Genomic DNA, 26,347 nt, shown 5'->3' with positions numbered 1-26,347 from the left:
TGCAGACCGCCTTTTTAAATGAGGATTTGCGTGCATACAGGGCTTTTAACCCGAAGACTATCATTTTTTGGACATTCATGTTATCATGCTCCTAACTGTGTGCCATGTGTTGAACCAGCAGCACACATCTCTAATCTGTAACACCTTTTCTGAATCACAATCTAGAAACATAACAGAAACATATGCACACTGACACTTAATTCCGTGTGCAGGGCTTTGGATCGTATCTCCAGCATTCGTCCGTCTGCAATGACTTAAATGTAAAAAAAAAAAAAAAGCACCGTGAAAGAGGTATTTTAATGTAGGTCAGGAGATATATTATTGTCATATATTTCATAATTAAAAAAACAAAGGACATTTAAAAAAAACAAAACGCCAAAAAGCTTAATTTTATTTTAGCCCCATAAGTCATCCAGCAGCTATACAATTATAAAAGGAAGAATGACAATAGACAATATGTCTAATGACAATAGACAATATGTCTAATATTTTTTTTCATTTCTGGCCGTCCAAAATGTTGACACACATGTAGAACGGATTCTCTCTCTTTCGATCGTCTGCCTGTAGCTGTGTGTGGAACTGTCAGTTTGCACGTCCTTCTGACACGTGTAAAATACAACGTTTAATAGTGATCGAAAAATGGTGATGAGTGTTGATAACATGGGGGGACGGCGTGGCGAAGTTGGGAGAGTGGCCGTGCCAGCAATCCGAGGGTTACTGGTTCAATCCCCACCTTCTACCATCCTAGTCACGTCCGTTGTGTCCTTAAGCAAGACACTTCACCCTTGCTCCTGATGGGCCTGGTTAGCGCCGTGCATGGCAGCTCCTGCCATCAGTGTGTGAATGTGTGTGTGTGAATGGGTGAATGTGGAAAATAGTGTCATAGCGCTTTGAGTTCCTTAAAAAAAAGGTAGAAAAGCGCTATACAAGTACGACCCATTTACCATTTGCCATAAATCATAAATTATTTTGCATATAATTAAAGACAGAGACGCAAAATGGATTGCACACCTTATTCTCCTCACTTAACAGATACAGTCCACTCTGCACACGTTTTGTAGGTCAGCTTTTGTGTACTATCAAGTTTGCACATGTTTTAGTACCTTTATCTTTAGTAAATCAGGCTCATAGTGTACGTATGTTGTATAATGAAATATGATACCCTTTTGTCAGCTATGTGTGTGTGTGTGTGTGTGTGTGTGTGTGTGTGTGTGTGTGTGTGTGTGTGTGTGTGTGTGTGTGTGTGTGTGTGGGTGTGTGTGTGTGTGTGGACTCTGTAAGGATGTAGATCAATGGGAGAAGCTCAGCACTTCAGTGGGAGACGCGTGCCTGCTGCTCTCTGACATGACATTCAAGCCACAGGTTCCGCCCCTTCCTGGAGTCAAAGGTCGCCTCCTAAAACACATCAACGAAATAACTGTAAGCGAATTGATCCACATCACTGGAAATGAACAAGGTAACTTCTTGTATGTACTCACTTTAATCCATAATTTTTAAATTTTTTCACCTGAATAATGGATTTAACAATACATCTCCATAATCATTGATTTTTAACTATAATATACGTAAATCTTTGGTTTCAACAATACATCCCTAATCCTTGATTTAAACTATAAATCACCTGAATCCTTGATTTCAATAATATAGTACCTCTTTACTCTTTCAACGGTATATCACCGTTAATATCACTGTAGCCATTGTCGAGTTTAAAAGGGACGCGTAACATAAAAGACGGATGCTTTGGACTTACTTGTTTTTTGTGAACAGTTTTCTTTTAACACTTGGAATGCAACTATATACATATTTGCGCTAAGAAAGTGAGTCGTGGCAGCATACACGAGGCGAGATGCACAATGCTGGACTGGCGATCCACTGGAGTGAGCAAGCGAGAGAGAAAGAGCTCTTCTGAGCTCCACTTCTGGGCACCGTTTAGCTGTTCAATGAAAATCAACAAACAATATGGGAATAATAATCAGTAAATGACACACAGGCGAGGGCGTACGTGTGGTGCACGTAACACACCTTAGTGTGATTGTGTAGTGGGTTTACATAAGTCACCCACATAACTTCAGTTATGGTTAATGAGTTCTGGTCGGACATTTCTGTGGTAGTGGTCTCATGAAAACATGAAGATGATGTTGAACCTGCTGGGTACCGAGGAGCCAAATTTCCTCTCCATAGAGTTGTTTTTGTGACACATGCCACCACACGTTGAGACAGCTCTCACTAATTCAGCTATTACTGAGCCACATGCTTTTCCTGGCCACCCAGAGCTTCACCCCTGACGTAATGGCCCCGATGCACAGTCACGGGCCCAAAGGCGCAAGTGTGCGCCCAGGCAGGGGGCACACCAACATCGACAGCCATGCTAGCCCTGGATTGAACTACTTTCATGCACTTCTTGGTGCCAAAGTTAAAAGGTGCCGCTCCCTTTACAGCTACAACGTGATGTTAAACCCCAAGGCCTGCGCTTAGTAGTGGCCGTGAGCACTCGGCACACGTGTCGCATGCCTTGGAACCCCTATAGGGTGCGTTGAAGTGAGTCCAACTAGAACCAACCAAACTGTATCCACCTGGCGCACCAGTTCAGGCTTTTTTCCCCCCAACGAGTTGACGCTCATGTCCAAAGAGCTAGCTTCTGTAGCCGAGGATCAGACCGCCATGGGTCCTGTCTTCAGCTCCCGCCCAGCTCACATTGCACCCAATCTCTATGCCCCCCTCCTATGAACGGTGGGCCCATTGAGGGTTAAACCCACGTTGCCTCTTCGGGCTGTGCCCCCACCATGCGCTCGTTATGGAGCCCCACCTCTAGGTATAGCTCTAGAGTGGGGTCCCCATGAAATCTGGGTCCTTGATTGCGTCTTTTCATACAGGTCTTCGAGCTGCTCTTTGTCTGGTCCCTTACCTAGGACCAGCGTGAACACTCCGTGGTAACATACGACCGCCAGACAATTTTGGATGTCGATAGATCGGGCCGTTTTGGACCGAAAGATGCGTATATGTTGGACCTCCTCGCTAGCATCGGAATTCTACGCCGGCTACATCCAGCGGCCTGTGAAGCAGCGGAGCCTAGTACCAGCGGGGATCGTCGACGGAGGAGACGTAAGCGGTGTGATCGGAAGCAGAAGCGGGGATGCCAAGCGGGGTTAACAACAAAGCTAAAGGCTAATCCTCACCGAACGCCGCTTCCTTCCATCCTGCTTTCAAATGTCCGCTCCATGGAGAACAAACTGGACTACCTGAAGCTGGATTTAATTGCAAGACGCGAGATGAGAGACTGCTGCGCCATATTTCTCACAGAAACGTGCCTGAAACCATCCGTTCCGGACGAGGCAGTTAGCATCAAGGGGCTAACTCTGTTTCGGTCGGACAGGAGCAGAACTCTCACTGGTAAATCCTGAGGCGGTGGTGTTTGCATATACATCAATAACAACTGGTGCAACAATGGGAACAATGTCACTGCTCTCCTGATGTAGAAATATTAACTATAAAATGCAGGCTATTTTATTTACCCCGGGAATTCAGTGCTATGATCTTCACAGCAGTGTACATATCCCCCCAGTGCTAACACCAAAGAAGCTTTGAATGCTTTGTTCTGCTCCATCAATGAACTGCAATTTACACATCCAGAGGGAGTTTTTATTGTGGCAGGGGATTTTAATCAAGCTAACATGAAAATTGTGTTCTCTCATTTCCATCAATATGTGAATTTTGCAACCAGGGGTGGAAGCGCACTGGACATGGTGTGCAGCAATATTAAACATGCGTTTAAAGCTGCACCACGCCCCCACCTCGGCTCCTCAGACCATCTATCTGTGATGCTAATTCCTGCATACAAGCCCCTGCTGATCAGGAAGCAAGCTACAGTGAAGCAGGTGAGGACCTGGCCAGAGGGAGCAATGAAAGCATTACAAGACTGCTTCGAAACCACAGACTGGGACATGTTCAAGGCAGCCGCCACCGATAATCATCACACGTGTGGAGGAGTATGCAGAGTCTGTGTCCGCATACATTCAGAAGTGCATGGAGGATGTCACTCTGATCAAGAACATCCCCACACGGGCCAACGAGAAACCCTGGATGAACAGTGAGGTACGTGCAATTCTGAAGGCTTTTAAGTCTGGCGACATGGTAGCATTAAAAAGAGCCAGAGCTAACCTGAAACGTGCCATTAAGGTTGCAAAGCGTGCTCACAGTCAGAAAGTGCAGGATTTCTTCGAGAACCCTACAAACACTAGACGTATGTGGCAGGGCATACAGGTCATCACGGACTAAAAAGCTGCCCCCCGTCCCTGTGACAACAGTATCAGCTTTCTAAATGACCTAAACAACTACTTTGCGAGGTTTGAGGCACTAACACCACTCCGGCGAGAAAATCCATCCCTCGCTCTGATGAGCAGCCGCTCAACCTGGACACAGCGGATGTCCGGAAAACCCTGAGGAGAGTAAACCCCCGGAAAGCAGCGGGACCTGATGACATTCTAACATTCTTAAGCAAGGTGCTTAAGGGATGTGCAGACCAGCTGGCTGGGGTTCTCATAGACATCTTCAACATCTCGCTGACCCAGACTGTGGTACCATCATGTTTTAAGACGGCCACTATCATTCCAGTGCCTAAAAAAACCCACAATCTCCTCCCTCAATGATTATCGCCACGTTGCACTCACCCCCATCATAATGAAGTGCTTCGAGAGGCTGGTAAAGGAATATATTGTCTCCAGTCTTCCCCCCACATTCGACCCATACCAGTTTGCTTATCGCCCTAACCGCTCCACAGAGGGCGCCATCTCCTCTGCACTCCACCTGAGCTTAGAACATCTGGAAGGACAGGACACACACGTGCGCATGTTGTTTCTGGACTTCAGCTCAGCATTCAACACCATCATCCCGCAGCATTTGGTGAGCAAACTGGCACTCCTTGGATTCAGTACCCCCTATGCAACTGGCTGCTTGACTCCTTCACAGACAGACCCCAGTCTGTGAGAGTGGGCAACAACACCTCCAGTGCCATCTCCCTGAGCACTGGCTCCCCCCAGGGCTGCGTCCTGAGTCCGCTGCTGTTCACGTTGATGACCCATGACTGGTGCGCCAGGTCCACTACTAACAACATTGTGAAGTATGCGGACGACACAACAGTAGTGGGCCTCATCCGTGACAACAACGACATGGACTACAGGGAGGAGGTGAAACATCTGGTTGACTGGTGCAGAACCAACAACCTGGTTCTGAACGTCGACAAGACCAAGGAGATCATCGTTGACTTCAGGAAGCACCAATCCAGCCACACTCCACTTTTCATCAACGGCACAGCAGTGGAGATGGTAAGCAGCACCAAGTTCCTGGGGGTGCAGAAAACTGACAATATGACCTGGTCCCTACACACCGGAGCTCTTGTAAAAAGAGCTCAGCAGCGCATGCACTTTTTGCGTCGGATGAAAAGAGCACAGCTCCCTCCCCCCATTCTCACCACATTCTACAGAGGCACCATAAAGAGCCTACTGACCAACAGCATCTCTGTCTGGACTGGAGTCTGCAGTGCCTCAGACCGGAAGTCTCTGCAGAGAGTGGTGAGGACGGTGGAAAAGAACATCAGGACTCCTCTTTGTCCTATCCAGGAGATCGCAAAAAGCCGCTGCCTGACCAGGGCTCAGAAAATCTGCAAAGACTCCTCCCTTCCCCACCAAGGACTGTTTTCACTGCTGGACTCTAGAAAGAGGTTCCGCAGCCTCCGAAGCAGAACTTCCAGGTTCTGTAACAGCTTCTTCCCTCAGGCCGTAAGACTCTTGAACGCATCATAATTACCCCCTCAACTCTCCCCAAAATGGATTAACTCGCTGGAATAAAAAAGACAATATAACATACATCCATAAACGTGGATGCATATGAAAAAGTGCAATATATGTATCTGTACAGTAACCTATTTATTTATTTATATCTGCACCTTATTGCTTTTTTATCCTGCACTACCATGAGCTAATGCAACAAAATGTTGTTCTTATCTGGACTGTAAAGTTCAAATTTGAATGACAATAAAAAGGAAGTCTAAGGCTTGTCTTGGGAGACCCTACCAGGGGGCATAGAAGCCCAGAGAACATAGCTTATAGGATCATTGGGACACTCAAACTCCTCTATTACCATAAGGTGGTAGTTCAGGAAATGAGACAATTTATAATCTAAATCCTTAACTTCAACAATACTGTATGTCACCTGAATCATTGAGTTTAACAATAATTCACCTAAATCTTTGATTTTAACTATATATCACATGAATCCCTAAGCTAGATGGACAGAAGATAAGACATGTTAGCTTATTTTTTAAATGTATCTTAATTGCCACATTTTTCGGAGTATAAGTCGCACCGGAGTATAAGTCGCACCTGCCGAAAATGCATAATAAAGAAGGAAAAAAACATATAAAAGTCGCACTAGAGCCCGGCCAAACTATAAAAAAAACTGCGACTTATAGTCCGAAAAATACAGTACTTCTTCTGTTAGGTCCATCAATGAATGTATGAATAAACCATGATCATGTGGTTTAATGTCCTGCAGGATCACTTGTATTGGGGACAGTCTGCAATGAGGCCTGCAGTGACGACTCTCTGTCAGACATAGTGAGTGCCGTTCCCTTTCTTTTTCCTGCTTAGTGTCATCAAAATAGAGTATCCTCACCTTGATGTTGGTTGGTTAGTTCTATTGTTTTGTGGATCAAATTTTCACTCGGGATAAACCAAGAAGAAATATTGGTAGCAAAACATGACATGTAAAATGCTGCACCTCCTTGCTAAGTGGAGTCCATAAATTAATGAGACCTGAAGATAAAGCTGATCAAGTTCACTGTTAACTGTAACCCTGTAACCCGGCAGGACACTTAGAGCTGAGTCATCTGTGCAGCGTGAAACCAACAGAACAGCCAATTCTACATTAACTTACCCTCCTACTTTTGTATAAATAAATATACTTTGCAACCTCGGTTTTTGAACGCCCCACTTTTTGTATGATTTCGTTTTTGACAACAACATTAACATTACAATCACAAGACGACGCCGATCATGTTTACACAAATTACATTAATTACAGATGAAATAAGTCAATGATTCTAGACTAAAATATCTACCTGTTTTAAAAAAAGACAATTTTAATACATTTATTTGGTAGAAAATGGATGGATGGATATTCCTGTTATGTAGAAGTATAGCAGACTATTTATTTTTACCTCTGCTATTTATGACCTACCCTATGTCATATTCTATTCAAATTATTTTATACATATTACTTTTCTTGTGGTACTCATGCGACTAAATTTGGGACCATGAGAACTCAATTGTGTGCCACCTCATGTGTGCTGGTATGACAATAACGTTCCTTTTATCCTATAGGAAAAAAAAAAAACACCAGCAGACACCAATATTAATCAGTGCAATGTATTTTTGTGTCTGTTGGCTCCAAATCAGCCTGTTATTTTATCCAGCAGCTTTAAAATCTGATTGCTGGATAGTAATATCTTTATTCCTGACAGTCCAAATATGTTGACACCCATACTGTTATGATTTGTCACACAGGTTATATTCTGTGTTTGTGTTCAGTATTATTGTACTTAGTTTAGTGTTATGTTATGTTTCTCATGCTCTTTTCCTCCCTTTACATTTTCTTGTTGGTAGGTGGCTGATTAGCCGCACCTGCTTTCTGTTTACTGATTAGCGTCCTCACCTGTTTCGTCCCCTAATCACTCCACTTTATATTCTGGCGTCTCCCTGTCTTAGTTGCTGGTACATTGTTCGCTAGAGACGACGTTTTATTTGCTGGCTTTGTTGTTTGTTTTCATGCTCCCTATGTATTTGTGCTCATCTCCATGCCAGGTTGAGCGATTACCCAAGTTGTGGGTTTTTCGCCTTATGTGTTGAAGTTCAAGTAAAGATGTATCTCACTTGCAAGCTGCTTGAGAGTCCTCTGCACCCTTTGTAATCGCAAACACGTCACAATATGCCAGAATACGTCAGGATGGACCAGCCATATGGTAGAGGACCTCTCTTTCGAAGGACTCTTAGAGTGGAACCGGTTAAAGTTAATGGAAATTGAAGCCGAGGGCCAGCACTATTGTCCAGAGGGTGTCAAGAAGTGGATCCTTGGGCCAGATGGTGATGCGGTCCCGGTCTACTATCCCTGCCGCCGACCCATGCTTGTTGCCGTAGGCAAGAGCTGTTCTCAGCGGCTTGGCCATGCCACCCCAACGGCTAGAATCCCAGGATTCCTCCACCAAGTTGAAGCGAGGGGCAGACAGATTTTACTCCCTTGCCGCCACAACAAGAGTTAGGTAATCCAATTGATAATTTTGCCAAAAAATTCAAGACATGGGCCACAGAACATTGCATGAAGCAAATGGAATGTGATGACGTCTTGCCAGCGTTTTCTAAGACATGTGCAGGGACACATGCGCAAAAGCAACAGTCACGCACATAATGACGTCATGCATGAACTCAGATGACGCCACACAAAGATTTTTTTCCCCTCACCAGAGCGTCAGAGACTGGCAGAGGCTCCAAATAAATTTTTTTCTAGTTCTTTTCATCAGCCTCCCTCCAGAGATATTAAGTTAACTATTACTGACTACCAGTACATTTTTTAAGGATGAGAGCAGCAAGTCAATCCCAGCCATCCAAGGCTCAAGTCTGCACTTAAAGGCTCAAGCGCCGCCCCTAAAGGTTTAAGCTCCACTCCCTAAGAGAAAAGCTCCGCCCACTTTTGATTCAATCAATCAATCAATCAATCAATGTTTATTTATATAGCCCTAAATAACAAGTGTCTCAAAGGGCTGCACAAGCCACAACGACATCCTCGGTTCAGAGCCCAGGAAAAACTCACAACCCAGTGGGATGTCAATATGAATGACTATGAGAAACCTTGGAGAGGACGGCGGATGTTGGTGTTATTATTCGACTCGCCACCGCCACCTGATTTGTCCCAAATGGATTTAAGGATTTTGTTTATTTTGTTCTGGTTTGGGACCTCTGGAAACCTTGACATAGATGGCTTCCCTCACTCCTCTTTCGTACCATCCGTCCCCCCTGTCCAGAATCAGTACATTTTCTTTTGTTCTCAAAGGAGTGCTGTTCCTCGATGAGGTGCGGGTAGGCAGCTGAGTCTTGGCCTGAAGCGTTGCTTAGTGGTTGTTTTGTTTCCCCAACATATGAATCAGTGCATTCATCATTGTTTTTAATTTATGGGGATGCACTATTCTGTCTCAGGGTGTTGCCTGGATTTAAGAGTACTGGGATGTTTAAAACAACATCCTGGTTTGATGGATGGACAACAGTCCATCCATCCATCTATTTTCTACCGCTTGACCCTTTCGTGGTCACAGGGGGTGCTGGAGCCTATCTCAGCTGCATGCAGGCGGAAGGCGGGGTACACCCTGGACAAGTCGCCACCTCATCACAGGCCAACACAGATAGACAGACAACATTCACACTCACATTCACACACTCGGACCAATTTAGTGTTGCCAATCTACTTATCCTCGGGTGCATGTCTTTTAGAGGTGGGAGGAAGCAAACTGTGTGCAAACTCCACACAGGATCGAACCCAGGACCTTCATATTGTGAGGCACACGTACTAACCGTTCCACTGTGCTGCCCACTGGGATGTTGTATTGATTAAAAATTATTCTGAGTTTTTCAGATAGATCTGATACATATGGAATGACAATATGTTTGCGCCTGTTGCCTTTTTCCTCCTCACCCACTCTGTTCTTGTTATTTCTGAAACTGGATGCACTTTTCACAAACAACCTCAGCTGGTCATACATTTATTTTGTTCTCAAAGGAGTGCTGTTTCTCCCTGAGGTGCAGGTAGACAGCAGAGTGTTGGCCTGAAGAGTTTGTCCGTCTATGCTGTGTCAGCTGGTCGTTTGTAAAACGTACATCCAGTTCCAGAATTAACAAGAACAGAGTGAATGAGGAGGAAAAAGGCAACACACACAAAAATATTGTCATTCCATATGCATCAGGTCTATCTGAGAAACTCAGAATTATTTTTATTCAATACAACATCCCAGTACACTTCAAACCAGGCAACACCCTGAGACAGAGACTACCCCACACACACCCGAAAAAACAATCTGCATGCAGAGGTGGGTAGAGTAGCCAGAAATTGTACTCAAGTAAGAGTACTGTTACTTTAGAGATTTATTACTCAAGTAAAAGTAAGGAGTAGTCACCCAAATATTTACTTGAGTAAAAGTAAAAAGTATGTTGTGAAAAAACTACTCAAGTACTGAGTAACACACATATATATATATATATATATATATATATATATATATATATATATATATATATATATATACATACATATACATTGATATATACAGTATATAATTTATATGTATTTATTTTGCTGTTTTTGTTTACATGTTAAAGATGTTTTAATGAATATACATGCATGTTTAACACATATAGATTCCTTTCTTTCATGAAGACTAGAATATAAGTTGGTGTATTACCTGATTCTGATGACTTGCGTTGATTGTAATCAGACAGTAGTGATGATAACATCCACGTTTTCAAATGGAGGAGAAGAAAAGTTCCTCCTTTCTGTCTAATACCACATGAAAGTGGTGGGTTTTTGGCATCTTATTTGTACAGCTTCCATATTCGTTTTTATACACTTTACAAGAAATATATTGGCGTCAAACTTCTTAGCTTGCTAGCTTGTTTGCGCTGGCTTTCGGAGACTCTTGTTTTGAAAGCGCAGGCGCGATGGAGCGGCACTTTTATTGTGAAGACAGGAACTGTGCAGTCAGTCTTTAGGCTTTTGACAGGATGTACGGTTGAAATAAAAAAGTATCTTTTTTCCTTCACACTTTTGATTGATTGATTGGAACTTTTATTATTAGATTGCACAGTACAGTACATATTCCGTACAATTGACCACTAAATGGTAACACCCCGATAAGTTTTTCAATTTGTTTAAGTCAGGTCATGTGACCACCTGACTCTGTTTGATTGGTCCAACGTCACCAGTGACTGCATCTGATTGGTGGAACGAAGTGAAACGTCACCAGTAAGGCAGGCACTTTGAAGGTCTGTCTGACAGACCAAAGCAAACAAAGCGTGCATTAACAGATCGATAAAAATTAGTAGCGAGTAGCGAGCTGAATGTAGATAAAAGTAGCGGAGTAAAAGTAGCGTTCCTTCTCTATAAATATACTTAAGTAAAAGTAAAAGTATGTTGCATTAAAACTACTCTTAGAAGTACAATTTATCCCAAAAGTTACTCAAGTAGATGTAACGGAGTAAATGTAGTGCGTTACTACCCACCTCTGTCTGCATGCTATCCGGTGTAATGATGGCTGGTGATTTGTATATTAGGGAAACAAAACAACCACTAAGCCGACGCATGTAAACTCTTAAGGCCAAGACTCAGCTGTCTAACTGCACCTCAGGGAGGAACAGCACTCCTTTGAGAATTGTTTTTACAGATTCTGGAAAGGAAGATCGGATGGTATGAAAAAAGAGTGAGGGAAGCCAGCTATGTCAAGGTTGAAAAAACGTCCTTGAACAGAGGAGGTGGTCTACGACACCACCTGTCTCCTACATACAACATTGTCCTTTCTACCATTCCTAAAAGACTCTGCAATTTAGCCTCAAACAAAGAACAGGAGTTAAAAACATTCTGGTCAAATAAGGTGACCAGGATGCCATTTGTTCCATTTGTTTACAACTGAATGGAATGCTTACATGAGGGATTCCGACTATTTTGGACTGGTAGTAGCCGATCCACAGCAATCGTTCTGCCACACAATACCTTAGTGCTAATGAGGGGAAATTACACTTGACTGTCGTTGGCTTTGACAGTTAGGATTGCTCGTTTGCGGCAAAAACAGTTGTTGTTCTCAATACGATAGGGCGAAACCATCCTTGCCCAGGCACACCCTCCTGGTTTTTGGAGTATACATATTTGGGGTTTTGGCACCTGTTCTGTTATGTTTCCCAAATCTCTTTTCCTCCTTTTACGTTTTCTTGTTGCTAGGTGGCTGATTAGCCGCACCTGCTTTATGTTTACTGATTAGCGTCCTTACCTGTTTAGTCCCAAATCACTCCCCTTTATATCCTGGTGTCTCCCTGTCTTAGTTGCTTGTCCATTGTTTGCTACACACGACGGTTTGCTTGTTGGTTTTGTTGTTTGTTTTCACGCTACCTATATTCATGCTAATCACCATGCTACGTTGAGCATGGTGAAAATGTTGTGGGTTTTTTGCCTAGTGTGTTGATATTCAAGTAAACATGTATCTTACCTTCAAGCTGCTTTGTTTGCATCCTTTGAAATTGCAAACACTTAAGAACATGCCAGCATACGACACATACAAAGGATTGTCTTTTCATATTCTGTCATTGTACCGCTTTCACCTCCTTTCTCACAGCATTTGTGCGGAACTGTGCCAGTTAGCACGTACATTCCAAAACTGCTAAACAAAGACACAAAAACGGTAGCCGCAAACACTTTCAGGTTAATAAATCACCTTGCGAGTCCAAAATTATTATATTTGCTTGATGCGTACATTTCGTCTGTGTAGACATTTTACACATCTTTCAATGCTGAAGCCTACCGTTGCTTGTGCTGATTGCTGTGCTAACACACGCAATCAGACACAAACACACATATTACTTAAAAGTAAATGTTCTATTCACTTCCTGATGGGACATGATTTATCACTGATTTATTTTTAAATTTGCGAAATATGTAATTAAGAGTACTTCATGCATACCCAAAGGGGGCCATTTTCTAGCCCGCAGCTCCTTTTTTCTATATTGTAATAATACATTAAATATTAATGAGATACAGTATATCATTAACAGTGTTGGGAAAGTTACTTTTACTCTATTGAGCTTAGTCAGCTATAATAAAAGCTAAGATGTTTTCACGAGAATACATGTAGAGTATGCTATAACTCTATTGGATTGATTTTAACATATGTCACTAACAAGATGTATCAATCAAAATAACCCCCATTCTTTCGTTTTATTGCAAGTTTGTCCAAACAATTGAAGGGTGCAGGGGCAACTTCGATGTGTTTTGTGCATTAAAGATATTGAAAGCAACACAGTGTAGGTCAAGCCATATATGCTAAGAATCTGAACAAAACATTTAAATTAACTTTGTGCTAACAAAGCCTCTTTCTCAAGTTTGGAGCAAATGGCAGAGTGATTGTGAGCCTGACATTGCCGTGTGTCGGATAACTGAACACAGACAATAAAAAAAATGGTCGTTTCAGAAGGAAAAGTGAAGAAAAAGATAGTGCGTTGGCAAAATTGACTAGGGAAAATGAATGATGCAGCCTGTTTCAAAATATACTCGCTAAAATTATATGTAATCTTTAGAAAAGGTGGGTGACTTTGATTACCCCAATGTAAAGTAATTTGTGTAACTTACAACAAAATGTGTTTATACAGTAGCCTGCTCACATGAGCAAGATTACAGTTTCATGTAAAACCCTTCTGATGGGCACATCAATCAGCCTAACGAATAATAGTTGGCACTTTTTTAAATCACCATCACCTCTGTGCTGCTCAAGTATCCACAGCCTGTAGATATGTACAGAGAGCAGCTATGGAGATACTGTGAAAAAGCGCACAGGAAGAGAAGCATCCTCCTTTGTTGAGAGCCAAACAGAAAAGAGCATCGTCATGTCATGCCAAATGTTTCAAACAAGAACAGGAGCCTGCTCACATGAGCAAGATTACAGTTTCATGTAAAACCCTTCTGATGGGCACATCAATCAGCCTAACGAATAATAGTTGGCACTTTTTTTAATGAACATCACCTCTGTGCTGCTCAAGTATCCACAGCCTGTAGGTATGTACAGAGAGCAGCTATGGAGATACTGTGAAAAAGCGCACAGGAAGAGAAGCATCCTCCTTTGTTGAGAGCCAAACAGAAAAGAGCATCGTCATGTCATGCCAAATGTTTCAAACAAGAACATAAAACTGCTATTTACAATGTCTACTTTTACTGGGTTAATTGTGTTCTTCTTGATGTGTTAAATTTAGAATAATCTTCAGAAAAGGTGGAATAATAGAATAGCATTAGCTACATTGTAAGATGCCAAATATTAGCCGTTTTTCCACTATTTAGAACGCACATAAAAGAGAAAGATGTGTGTTCTTGTCTCACTTAAGGATAGTGGGTAATGGGAATAATAAAAAAAAAAGGAAAAATGTTTAGTGGCAAGCTGTGGTTTTTATTTAAATAATATAACTTATTATATTGGATCCTTTGGTTTTTCAATAAGTTTGGACACTCCTGCTGTTCTTGTGTGCCGTCATCAAGCGGAAAACAGAGTGATTGTTCCTTTGGAGACATCAGTCACCTTCTTTGTCCTCTTTGCGCTTCTTTCTTCTAGGCTGTGGGTCTGGGTATGGACTACATCAAGGTAGGAGGTCTGAGGTGCGGCGAGAGGATGTCCAAATACAACAGGCTGCTTTCTATTGAGCAAGAGCTGACACAACACGGAATCCTGGGTAAGTTTCTTTTTTCAGGCTGCGTCCAGAAAAGAGGAGGTCACACAAAAGAGAGAGAGTGAAAGGGAGCAGTGTGTGAGTAATGACACGTGTGTGTGTGTGTGTGTGTGTGTGTGCGTGCGTGCGTGCGTGCGTGCGTGCGTGCGTGCGTGTGTGCTTGAGTGCGTGCGTGCGTGCGTGCATGCGTATATGTATGAAAGTATTATTGTAGCAAAATTATTAGCAAACATGAATCTCAATCTGTGCATGTGTACTAATTTGTGTCTGTATATCAATCCGAGTGTGTGTATTCAGATCTGCGTACGTGTGTTTTAAATTGTCTGTCTGTTCGTAATCCGAAAGAACCCCTCGATAGGCTGTCTACTTACACGTGACTTTTGCGACACTTCTACCGCGTAAGATTTGAGCACACGCATTCAGATTTTGTGAGCTGGCCTGCTGGCTGGTTTGGGTGCTGACAAGTGGGCGGAATGCGTTGACTTCTTCCCCCGTTAAGGGGCTCCGTTCCCTGGCTTGGATTTGTATGGGCGCATTGCTGTGTGGATGGCCGGGATGCGGTTTTGTTTTTATTTTTATTTTTCCCCCCCTCAGGGGGAGGATTCAACAGGGTAGTTGCTGGATATGCCATCTCCATCGTTGGGGTTGCTGCAGGTGGGGTGGGTGGTTCCCGTGGCCCCGTGCTGGGCGGTCCTGCGGCAGCCGACTTGGTTGGGGTGGCCTGTGGAGGGCCCCGTGCCCTGTCTTCTGCCGGGGGCGTCTGTCTATGGCCTGCTACTGTCCCTTCCGGGCGGCACGGCGGGCTTGGCACTGGGGTTCCTGTTGCTGGCCGGCATGGTTGCGTGGTCCCTTGTTCCCTGGGCTCTCTGGGTGGCTGGGGTCATACTCTGGCTCCACACATACTGGTAGACAAATACATTGTACATACAAATACACATAAACACTCACATACACACAATTATTTATATATATGCGCACACATAGGTACCTACGCTCCCACATACATACACACATACAGTACATACATACACACTCAAAGTTCATACATCCACATGCACATTCACTGTACAAACATACATATACACATACTGCACATATACATACATAGTCACGCATATAATCACGTTTCATCAAACATATATTAACGTTGTTCCCCTAGGTGAAACTGGGTAACACACGGCACACTGACAAAGCTTAACCTATTGTTACTATAACAATCTACAAGGTTAATACAGTTCGTCCCCTCCATTTATCTGCTTTCTTTTGTATTTCAAGTTATCATTACATTTTCAGTATGTATTGAAACAATTGTATTGTTGATAATAGAGGTAGATATTGTTATATTATTGTTATATTAATCATTATCAATTGTGCTATTTCTATTGGTATTGCTCCATTTGTAGTGTAATAATGTTCATTGTTATTTCTGTTATTAATATTTACTTCACTCACTGCTTCTCTGCTATCGCTTTTACTATCATATTTGTACATATCGTATTTGCTGATGCTGTTCTGGTGTTGTTGTTGTTATTGTTGGGTGTGTTGTTGTTGTTGTTGTTGTTGTTGTTGTATCTCTGTCTTAACCCCCTCTTGTCCCCGCAATTTCCCTCTATGTCTTCCTTTTTTTCTTTTTCTATCCCCTCCTGCTCTAGCCCGGTTATGCCAAATAATAATATAAATCCATTTAATAAAGTCAAACACAAATAAGGCAACCAGATAAGTCACTTCTCTTTTGTAAAGTAAATCTGTACAGCCAATATGGGCATCTACATCCACAATATGATTTGCCTGAGTAGCTGGACAGGACAAAAAAAACTAACAAAAAAATAAGATTTGTGAGCGTGTACTACAACTTGTGCATGTGCATTCAGAAGTGCATGCGTGTATTCAGTCTGCGCATGCACATCTAACATTATGTTCTTTTTTACACGTGACTTTTGCGACACTTGTGCCGTGTAAGAGTTGTCCGCATGTACAGCGATTTGGACGTGTGCAAGGTTTTGTATGTAAGCTCCCCTTGCCTGTCCCTATACTCGCCACTAGTCGGCGCCTTGCAGCCACTGATCATGTTATTCTTCGTTGAAGCCAACAACGATGGACCACGCTCGAACACTTGCTGTGAGTAAAATTTCATGTTTTAACAGTAACTTAGTTGTCAGAAGTATTAAGTCTTCTTCAAATCAGTTATCAGTCATTTTATTTGTGAACAGGTTAGGTTTTCTCAGAGTGTGTGTCACTGAGCAAACACATGCATGTAACGTTAGCAATCAAGCTAGCTTCTGAACTTCTCTCTTAACTTCGGCTAAAAAGGCTGCCCACACATGCAGGAAATCATATACGGCACGTCAAATGTTATACAGTTAGGCATTATTATATATACTGTAGTTGTAAGCATGCTGCAAAGTAAACAATTATACCTTAATTTTAAAAGAAATGTTGTGCATTGGCTGTAAATTGTCTCGTTTCTGAATGATCAGAGTCCCGCCCCAAAGAAGGACGTTGAGACTGTAGCCAGAGACCTCATCACGCTCATTAAGAAATATCTTGAGAGCAGTGGTGAAGGAAGAGCAGATACAGACCTCGGCCCATCAAGGGCAGCTGCTGTTTTTAACACTTCATCCAGGACCATAGTGATGCAAACTTCTGTGTCATCGGAAATGCAAAGGTAGTTCAATAGTTCAAAGTACCAGTTCTACACACACACAAGTGTATCAATAAATAGAAGTGAGTGATATGTAAAAATATGAACAACATCAATTGTAAATACTGTATTGGTTTAATATTTTTTGTCACAGATCATTTCCGGCCTTCCCAGGGGGAAAAGGAGGTTTGCAACCCCACAACCAAGAGGCGCTCACAAATTCCATCAATTTCAATTTTATGTCCTTTATCGTCCTGCAACTATTACTCCAAAACCAAACGAGGAGCTCAGGTTTTGCCAGGCAGGGCTAGGTATGAGAATGATCGCATTGCCTGAGGATGCAGCGCATGATCAGGTCAGGTGCAATTGTGTTGTATACCTTGGTCATAAGATGACGTTTTCCACGGTACGGTAGCATACTGTAATTGTATGGTATTTAAAGATAGCCTATTTTATGCATTGCGACGAGGTGGAGACTTGTCCAGGGTGTACCCCGCCTTCTGCCCGGATGCAGCTTGGATAGGCTCCAGCACCCCCCACGACTCTGAAAGGACAAGCAGTAGAAAATGGATGGATGGATATTTTATGCAATTATGAACATATGTGCATTAAGTGTCAGCCATGAGTGATTAAAAAAAGGGGTCCTAATATGCAAAACCAACTTTTCGTACCTTGTTTGGGATCTACATTAGTCTCAAAAATTTAAAGACAAATCATGGAGCCTTTACGTGGATATTTATAAAACAATCTTGCCTTCTTATAAACGAGCCGTTTGGAATTTGAGACATTAGTGAATTTTTTTCCCTTTGTTTCATTACTGGATATCTAATAAAGGTTTACTTCTACCATTATTTGGAGATATTTGCACAAGTACGCTGTTTTTATCTAGTTGGATTCCAAATTATTTTACAGGGTGTACCCTGACTTCAGCCCGAGTGCAGCTGGGGTAGGCTACTAGTTGGGGACCACTGATGGAAATTACAAGGAAGTGCTTTAAATGTAGAAAAAAAATCATGTATTTAAAATATTCACCCAGAAATACAAATTCGAATTGTCAGTTTTCCTTTTTTAAGCTAGTTTGTTCCTAATTATCTCTAATATGTCATATAAATAAAGACATGTGCAATAATGGGTGTACATACCAGTCACGTGATGTTAGCGTAACGTCGTCTGTGACGTGTTATATGGATTTTTCCATCCCACCTGAAGTGGTGGCCGCCCCCGGCCGTTTGGTAGACATCCAGACGACAGGGGGAGCCCCGCCCTGCCCGCGGCGCACGCCAGGGGACACCGCCATGCCACCACTTCAGGTGGGATGGGAAAATCCATATAACACGTCACAGACGACGCCACGCTAACATCACGTGACACCTCTGATGAAGGCTGCAGAAGCAAGGTAGCAGAAACTTTTCAGGTACAAAACTTTACCTTACCAGCCTATATAAATCAACCATTTAAAAAAAAAAATTTCAAGATGGCGCCGCTGTAGTGGCAGTTGTTGGCAGGAGCTCTGTGCTCTTGTGTCATCCTTTTGTGTTTCCCTCTTGTTTTCATGTGTTATTTTATATATATATATATATATATATATATATATATATATATATATATATATATATATATATATATATATATGTATATGTGTGTATATATATATATATATATATATATATATATATATATATATATATATATATATATATTGCCTTTTGGTTCGGGACCCCTTGGGACTGTGTGACAAGGGGTGGCACTTTCGTGACTTCTGCGGTGCTTTTTTGTGGACTCTGGATCTTCCTCCCGGGAGCCATTTGGCCAGGGAGACCAGCTGCTGGGTCCCTGCCACACCAGAGTGGAGGAGATGTGGATGAAGAGACAGGGCTGCGGAGCTGGCGCTGAGCGCCGGGACAGACAAGCTTCACAGTGTCTTGGCTGAATGAGCAGGTATCGGACACCTCGGTCTCTTTGGACGCATCCTCGCTCATCCATGCGGACTGGACACTGGCCACTGTCCAGTCCGAGAGTGGAGTCGGCTCTCTTGGTTGCTTTGTTGGGTCTGCTCCTGTCTCTGGCAATGCTCCCTCCACCCCAGCAGACGATGGCGTAGAACACCTGCAGACAAAGGAAGGACAACAGTCATCCATCCATCGATCCATTTTCTACCGCTTATTCCCTTTGGGGTCGCGGGGGCACTGGAGCCTATCTCAGCTACAATCGGGCAGAAGGCGGTGTACACCCTGGACAAGTCGCCACCTCATCGCAGGGCCAGGACAACAGTCATTACGAACACAAAACAATATGAAGCCAAATGATAGCTATGCTGAAGGATAAAGACACACATGAAGTTCTAAAAAAGGACACGACAGAAGACAAAAAGAAAAAACTGAAACCATTAATGGACGAGGGAAAAATAGACAAGGACAACTCCATTTTATTTTAGTACCGACAGCCAGTATCACCCCCAGAATATACGGCACCCTAAAATACATAAAAAAGATGTTCCACTCCGCCCAATTGTTGACAGTATACCCACACAGCAAAAAGACTCCGCGGCGGATCCCCCGCGGAGGTATTGCGCTTTCCGGAACGGACCCGCGAAACGGACCCGTATCTGAGTCCACTTGCCCTCAGGAACGGATCCGCCACGGAGGCGGGTCGCGGATCCGCCGTGGCTCCGAGCTGGATCCGCTCCGCATCCATGATCAAAACCTAACACCCGCCGCGGACCAGCAACGGACTCATAAAAACCCTGGCTCATCTGGCGTCCGTTTTGGACCCGTTTATCTTATTTTCAAAATCCCTTCTGTTCTTGCTGTAGGATAAAATAGGAGACTAACACTATCACTATAGGCCCTACTGCAGCAATATAGGCTTAAATATGCATTGCCCTGTATTTTTAAACTAACAATATTGTCAATAGGCAGAAACAGAAAATGGTCAATTCACTCAATAAAGTAAATATATAATATATAAATATGTATATAAATAGTAAATATAAATATTTAATCTATTAGGCTACAACATCAACGAAATGCTGCTCCATGCACAGCTAACATATCAGAAAATGAATAACTGGTGAATGACAAGAAGTTCAAAAAAAGGTTGTTTATTGATACATTTCTATTCCTCCTGATCTGTCTGTGGAGGTGGAGGCGGGACTCGTCTCCTCGCTGCCCAATCCGCCGCCAGGTTGAACCACCTGATCGCGTGTTTGGTGACCTCAGCGTCCGTGGCTGACCTTGTCACCACATTTTTTCTCACAGCACCTGTAATCAAACAAGATTACAAGACAGATACGTTCATGTTTATGGTATGTAGCATCCAAAGCCAAGTATGCTTAATCAATACAAAATATGAGAGGGGGGGCCGCATACATACATATCTTATTATATTTGTACTATCATTCCATGATAGTACAAATGATAGTACATTTGTACTATCATTCCATGATAGTACAAATGGCCCCATGAATATGCCAAGAGCTGCTAGAAAAATGTGTAAGCAACATTACATTTTAACAAACCAGAAAGCATCTTACTTTATTAAGCGAACGCAGCAGGAGCAATTGTAGGCAAAAACCCAGGCAATAGATGATGCTGCAAAACACACAAAATAGAAGATGGGACCAAGTTCCATACAGTAGCATAAGAAATTATGAACAGGCGCAAAATACATTAGTTGTTTGAACCGACGTAAACAGTGATTAAAATAATTAATTTCTAATTCATTCATTTTAATTATAAAGATTGCAGATAGACACTTTACATTATACATTATATATGTAACAGTCACTGTTCTGCGTTGTGTCTTTTATAGTGATGCACACACAGGAGTTGAGTCATGGAGGATTTATTCACCTTTTCTTTTTTTTTGTGCTCACTCAACTCTATTTATGCTTACATGTGGAAATAATAATAATAATAATAAATAAAATAATAATAAAAGGTAAATAAAGCATAAAATAATAATAATTAAATAAAAAACAGTATATAAAATATATACATCAGCAATTATATTAAGAAAAAGGATCCTTAATATGTGCAGCAATATACCTAATTTTTCCCACTCACATCAACTCATTCTATATTTTTTTCTACAATTAACTATGCCAAAAAACTCATAACAGACATACCTTTTTTTGAATGGAAACAAAAACAGGGCGTCACACTAGTCCACAGTAAACAGGATCTCTTTCCACTAAAGAATAAATAAATAAATAATACACACTCATATTAATACCACAGCGGCACACAAGATGTCCACACAGACACAGAGTTTTTGGCCCGTGCGCAAACTCACGAGACCAGGAAACACCGTAATAACTGCCGCTAGCATTAAACTAATCCACGTTGATTAGCTTAATGCTAGCGGCAGCATTTAGCATATAAAAGTCCGGTTTTTACAACAATTTAACAACCATAATACACACTCTACCACAGCGGCACACAAGATGTCCACACAGACACAGAGTTTTTGGCCCGTGCGCAAACAAACTCACAAGAACAGGAAACACCGTAATAACTGCCGCTAGAATTAAGCTAATCAATTAGCTTAATGCTAGCGGCAGCATTTAGCATATAAAAGTCTGGTTTTTAATTTAACAACGTGACTTACCAGCTCCGAGCGTCACATCAAGAAAAATACACAGCAAAGAAACTTTACTTAACTACCATAACATATTCTGCCGAAATTGCTATTCCATTTTAAATAAAATAGCTACAGAATACAGAATATCAAGTTTTACTGCTAGTCCTAATATCAAACAACGTCATTACAATCATACATAAATGATGATGGAAACACAAAGGCCGATCTTTAGCAATAAATCAATAAATCTATACTTATGTTTGCGTCCCAGCCAAGAAAATTCAGAAATGATTGATCTTGGCTCATGCGCGTACACACTAGTAGGCGCGTCCACGTCCGCGGGTCAGACATTGGTCGGCTCAGTATCCACGTAGGCGTAGCCTATACTCTAGGCGGCGCGCGCCGATTTAGTTTGCAGCGTCCGCATACGCGAATCAGACACGGGTCCGCTCAGGACCCGCTGTCTGACCGTACAATTTTCAGAGGCGGAGCGGATCCTCTAGGCGGAGCCAAAACGAATGTGACAGTAACGCGGGTTGGGCGACTTGAAGGCAAAACCGTATAGGAGTCTCCTGCTGTGTGGGGGTAGGCTCAGTCACATGCAACCTTTCGAAAGCCCTTGTCGAGATAATAAAACCTCTCCTAGGCCAGACAAAGCAACACTGCAAAAACTCAAAGCAGCTGGCACAATAACTAAGCACTGTGTAGTCTCCCTATTCACAAAAACACCAGTGGACGTCACGATAAACATAGTACAGAACCGCCTGCAAGCAGACTCAACACTCCGGAAACGAACACCTAACAGTTGAAAACACAGTCCAGTTGTTATCCTTCGTAGCCAAGTCTACATATTTCCTGTTCAGAGGGGCCATATACAGACAGAAGGACGGTTTTGCCATGGGGGACCCTCTCCCAGCCATCATGAGTGGTTTCTTCATGGAGGACTTGGAGGCCAAAGCCATAGCCACCGCACCCAAAGGATGTAGGCTGTCCCCCTTGAGGCGCTATGTGGACGACATTCTGGAGAAGACTCACAGACCACTTAAACACCATAGAGGAGACGGGAAACATAAAAGTTCACTCATGAGGAGGGAGAGCACAGATCCATCGCATTCCTGGACATGAAAATCCACCACATTGAGGATGGAAGCATCAAGATAACAATATACAGAAAACCCACACACACGGATCAATACTTACTATGGACATCAAAGCACCCCACAGCACACAAACTGTCAGTAGTCCGCACCCTATATAATCGCACCAAGGTGATCACAGACAACCATGACAGAGAAAAGGAGGAGAACCACATGAGACAGGCGATCAAAGCCTGCAACTACCCAAACTGGGCCATAAACAAAGGTAAACAAGAGGTCCAGAGGAACAACAAGGAGACAAAAAAGAATAAAGGTTCTAGGCCTGAAAACCTGGGCATGGTCACCCTCCCATACGTCAGGCGCATCACAGAACGCATACAGCGAGCGATGAGGAAACACGGTATCAGCAAACCAGTGAAGCCGCACATCAAGCTTCGCCAAATTCTAGTACACCCTAAGGATCAGATCCCCCCTGAGAAAAAGTGTGACGTGATTTATGAGATCCCTTGTCCAACATGCAATAAAACATACATAGGAGAGACAGGTCGACAGTTCAGCACACGAAAAAAGGAACACCAGAAAGAATGTGAATATGAAACATCTGGAACGCTCACCCGTGCAACGAGCAGTGTTGGGTTAGTTACTGAAAACCAGTAACTAGTTACAGTTACTAGTTACTTTATTTCAAAAGTATCTCAGTTACTTACACCAGAAAGTAATGCGTTACTGTGAAAAGTAACTATTTAGTTACTTATTTTTTTCTTCTTTTTTTTTTAAAGCTCCCATTAATGCCCTTGTAGCCTTCATTTTAGTACTGTTATTGCACTGGAGAATAATACAATCTGTTGATCAACTTGACATGCATTTTTATTTTCCTTTTAACATAATTAATGAAAAACAGTGCAACATGAAAAGGCATTCCTCCTTTCTTTAAACTTGGACCAATGACCATTAATAAAAAATAAGTTAAAGTGCAACATAAGAAGGCACATCATCTTCCTTGAAACATAGGTAGTGAAATAAAGCCTGACGTCTGGAGTGATGCTGCTGTCTTCCACACTTGGAGCCATGGATTGTAGAATCCTTGTTGTCAGTGGCAGGATCATTGACACAGATGGTGAAGTTTCAGTGCTCAGTAGAACACTTTTGAGGGGTTTGAGCACCTGGAGGACCTCATCTGCCACTCTCACATCATCATCAGACAGGGTGACATTTGTCTTCAGGGTGTTGTGGGTCAATGCAGAGTATATAGCTGCCTGCTGCTCCAACATATCATAAGTGGAGTTCCACCTCGTTGGGACATCATGTATGAGCTTATGAGTAGGCAGCTTTAGCATTTATTGCTTTGTCTTAAGCACATGAGCAGCTGTTGTGCTTGGGTGGAAGTAGGAAACCTCCTTCCTGATTCTCCCAAGGAGGCGCTCCATCCTATTGACTGAGATTCCCTTCTGTGATGCCAAATTCACTACATGTGCAAAGCACCTATCTGTGGTCCCAGTCCTGCCTCATCCACTGCATTTTAAGGCTGAAACGACGCGTCGACGTAGTCGACGTCATCGGTTACGTAAATATGTCGACGTCGTTTTTATGCTTCGACACGTCGCATATTTACGTCACACTGCCGTCATGGCGGAGCGCAAAGCAGATGATGCGAGCGAGGGAAAAAAAGCACGCCAAAAGTCGTCAAAAGTGTGGGAGTATTTCAATAAACGGCCTAATAATGTTGTAGCGGTGAACAGCTGTCTCGTCAACTGAAGCGCGAGCTCGCAACCGTGGCTGCCAAACCCCACTTAATAAAATTATATTTTATCTTAGAGCACATCCGCATCCCTATTCACCTAGGCAACCCCAGGAAATGTATATAATTCGGCATTATTTCGGCCAGTCGGCTTATAAAATCAGAGCCGATCAGTTTACGTTCGCGCGCAGGTATAACGCGGCGCGCTCCTGTCTCATCTGCTGGTGCGCGAGCCCGGTAATTAGACCGCTGTGTCAAATCAAGGAGTACAAAAGACGCCAGCGCAGAGTGGAAAAAGGTTTAGTTCATTACAGATAACCCAGAGTTGTGCTAAAAGTATGTAAGATTTAATACTTCTCTTCGTGGGTGTGGCGCACCTGTTGCGCTGGTGAGATGGGGGGGGGGGGGGTTGTGTGCATGTAGCGTGCTTAGTCTGGAGGCTAAATACACACAGTGTGTTATGTAACTGTTGTTTAGTGTTGATATTCTTTGCTTAGTTTGATAAATGTTGGAGCAGTTTGCTTCATCAGGAGGGTGAAGTCGCTCAATTTAAAGTGTTGGATTTAACTGTGTTGGTGAGGGCGTAGAAAAAGGGCCATTTTTCTACCAGTAGACAGCGTTTAAGATTGAGTGTTTCACTGCTAAATTAATAATATATTTATATTGAATATGGATTTTAAATATGTATCTAAATAGGTGGTTAATTGGTTAGGTATTTATGTATTTGCATATTGGGTTTTCTGTTGCATTTATCTATTGTGTTTCTGGTGTTAAATGTATTTTATATGTATCTTGGTGCATTTATGTTGAGACAATTTATTTAAAATCTGTTTTAACTTAAAGGGAAAAGATGTGTCCATTTTCTTGCACTTGTTTAATGGTTAAGAGTTTGATAGCCTAATTAATAGTTGTAAATTATGGGATTGATAATTGATTGATTTTTTACAGCATGTTAATCTTGTGGTGTTTTGTCCTTAAAGGTTTTTCACCTACTAAAGAAGCTAAAGGCTACTAAAGACAGCTAATGACAGCTAAAGAAACTAAAGTCTATTAACACTGCTAAAGACTGCTAAAAAGACTAGAGAAGAAAAAAGAAGCTGTTTCTTGGTTGGAAAAACTGTTGCAAACTAAAGGAAAATAAAAGGAAAAAGTAACTACGGTCTGGTCTTTTGAGTGAAATCCAGAAGCCACATTCAGCATTGGTACATCCCTTCAAGTGTGGGATAAGCACAGCGAAAAAAGCAAAACACTTGACAGTTGTTGTATGCACACTGTGTCGAGCGAAAATGGCCTATCATAGCAGCACAACGGCTATGAAGGAACATTTGAAAAGAAAACACCCGACAGCGTTCTTGCCATCACCATCAACTAGTCAATCGTCCGCGTGAGTATACGTTGTCATCATTACACAAAATCATGAATGTGTCATTTGTATCTGCGTTGTAAATTCATCAACTAAAACACTGTTTCGCTCTGAGAGGCGCGTTTGGCGTGCCTGTTCAGTGTTTACAAAGACGCGCTCCTCTTTAACGCTAACGTTAATTAGTTGTGCAAATACCTTTTACAACATTAACAGTTACATATACTATGTACAAACCAACAATTAACTTTCACTTTAATCATACTATCATTGTTGTGTTATTAAGCAAAATAAGCAATACTTTTACTTTTGTTGAAATGTTTACACTGTTACAGAATATTTCGTTTTGCACTTTTTTGTATTGGATGTTTATCTTTATTTTTGCACATTTTAAAGCAAAATAAGCAATACTTTTAC

At 42.3% G+C, this 26,347-nt stretch overlaps 1 protein-coding gene and 1 long non-coding RNA gene across 9 annotated transcripts in view; both read left to right on the top strand.

Moving 5' to 3' along the window:
- Positions 1–26,347, top strand: part of eno4 (enolase 4) — a 147,547-nt gene that overhangs the window by 94,475 nt on the left and 26,725 nt on the right. For all 8 annotated transcript variants that reach the window (XM_061963998.1, XM_061963981.1, XM_061963953.1 and 5 more), the window contains 3 exons: positions 1,282–1,456; positions 6,550–6,611; positions 14,399–14,516. In XM_061963998.1, coding sequence (XP_061819982.1) covers positions 1,282–1,456; positions 6,550–6,611; positions 14,399–14,516 — 355 coding nt within the window. The remainder of the gene's footprint in view (positions 1–1,281; positions 1,457–6,549; positions 6,612–14,398; positions 14,517–26,347) is intronic.
- On the top strand, positions 16,511–17,963 carry LOC140679556 (uncharacterized). The gene is made up of 3 exons (XR_012050969.1): positions 16,511–16,631; positions 16,991–17,178; positions 17,309–17,963. It is a non-coding gene; the product is annotated as an uncharacterized lncRNA (long non-coding RNA).

The sequence above is a fragment of the Nerophis lumbriciformis genome, linkage group LG02 (assembly GCF_033978685.3).
Source record: "Nerophis lumbriciformis linkage group LG02, RoL_Nlum_v2.1, whole genome shotgun sequence".
NCBI classification, from domain to species: Eukaryota; Metazoa; Chordata; class Actinopteri; order Syngnathiformes; family Syngnathidae; genus Nerophis; species Nerophis lumbriciformis.
This window is presented reverse-complemented; position numbering and strand designations above follow the sequence as displayed.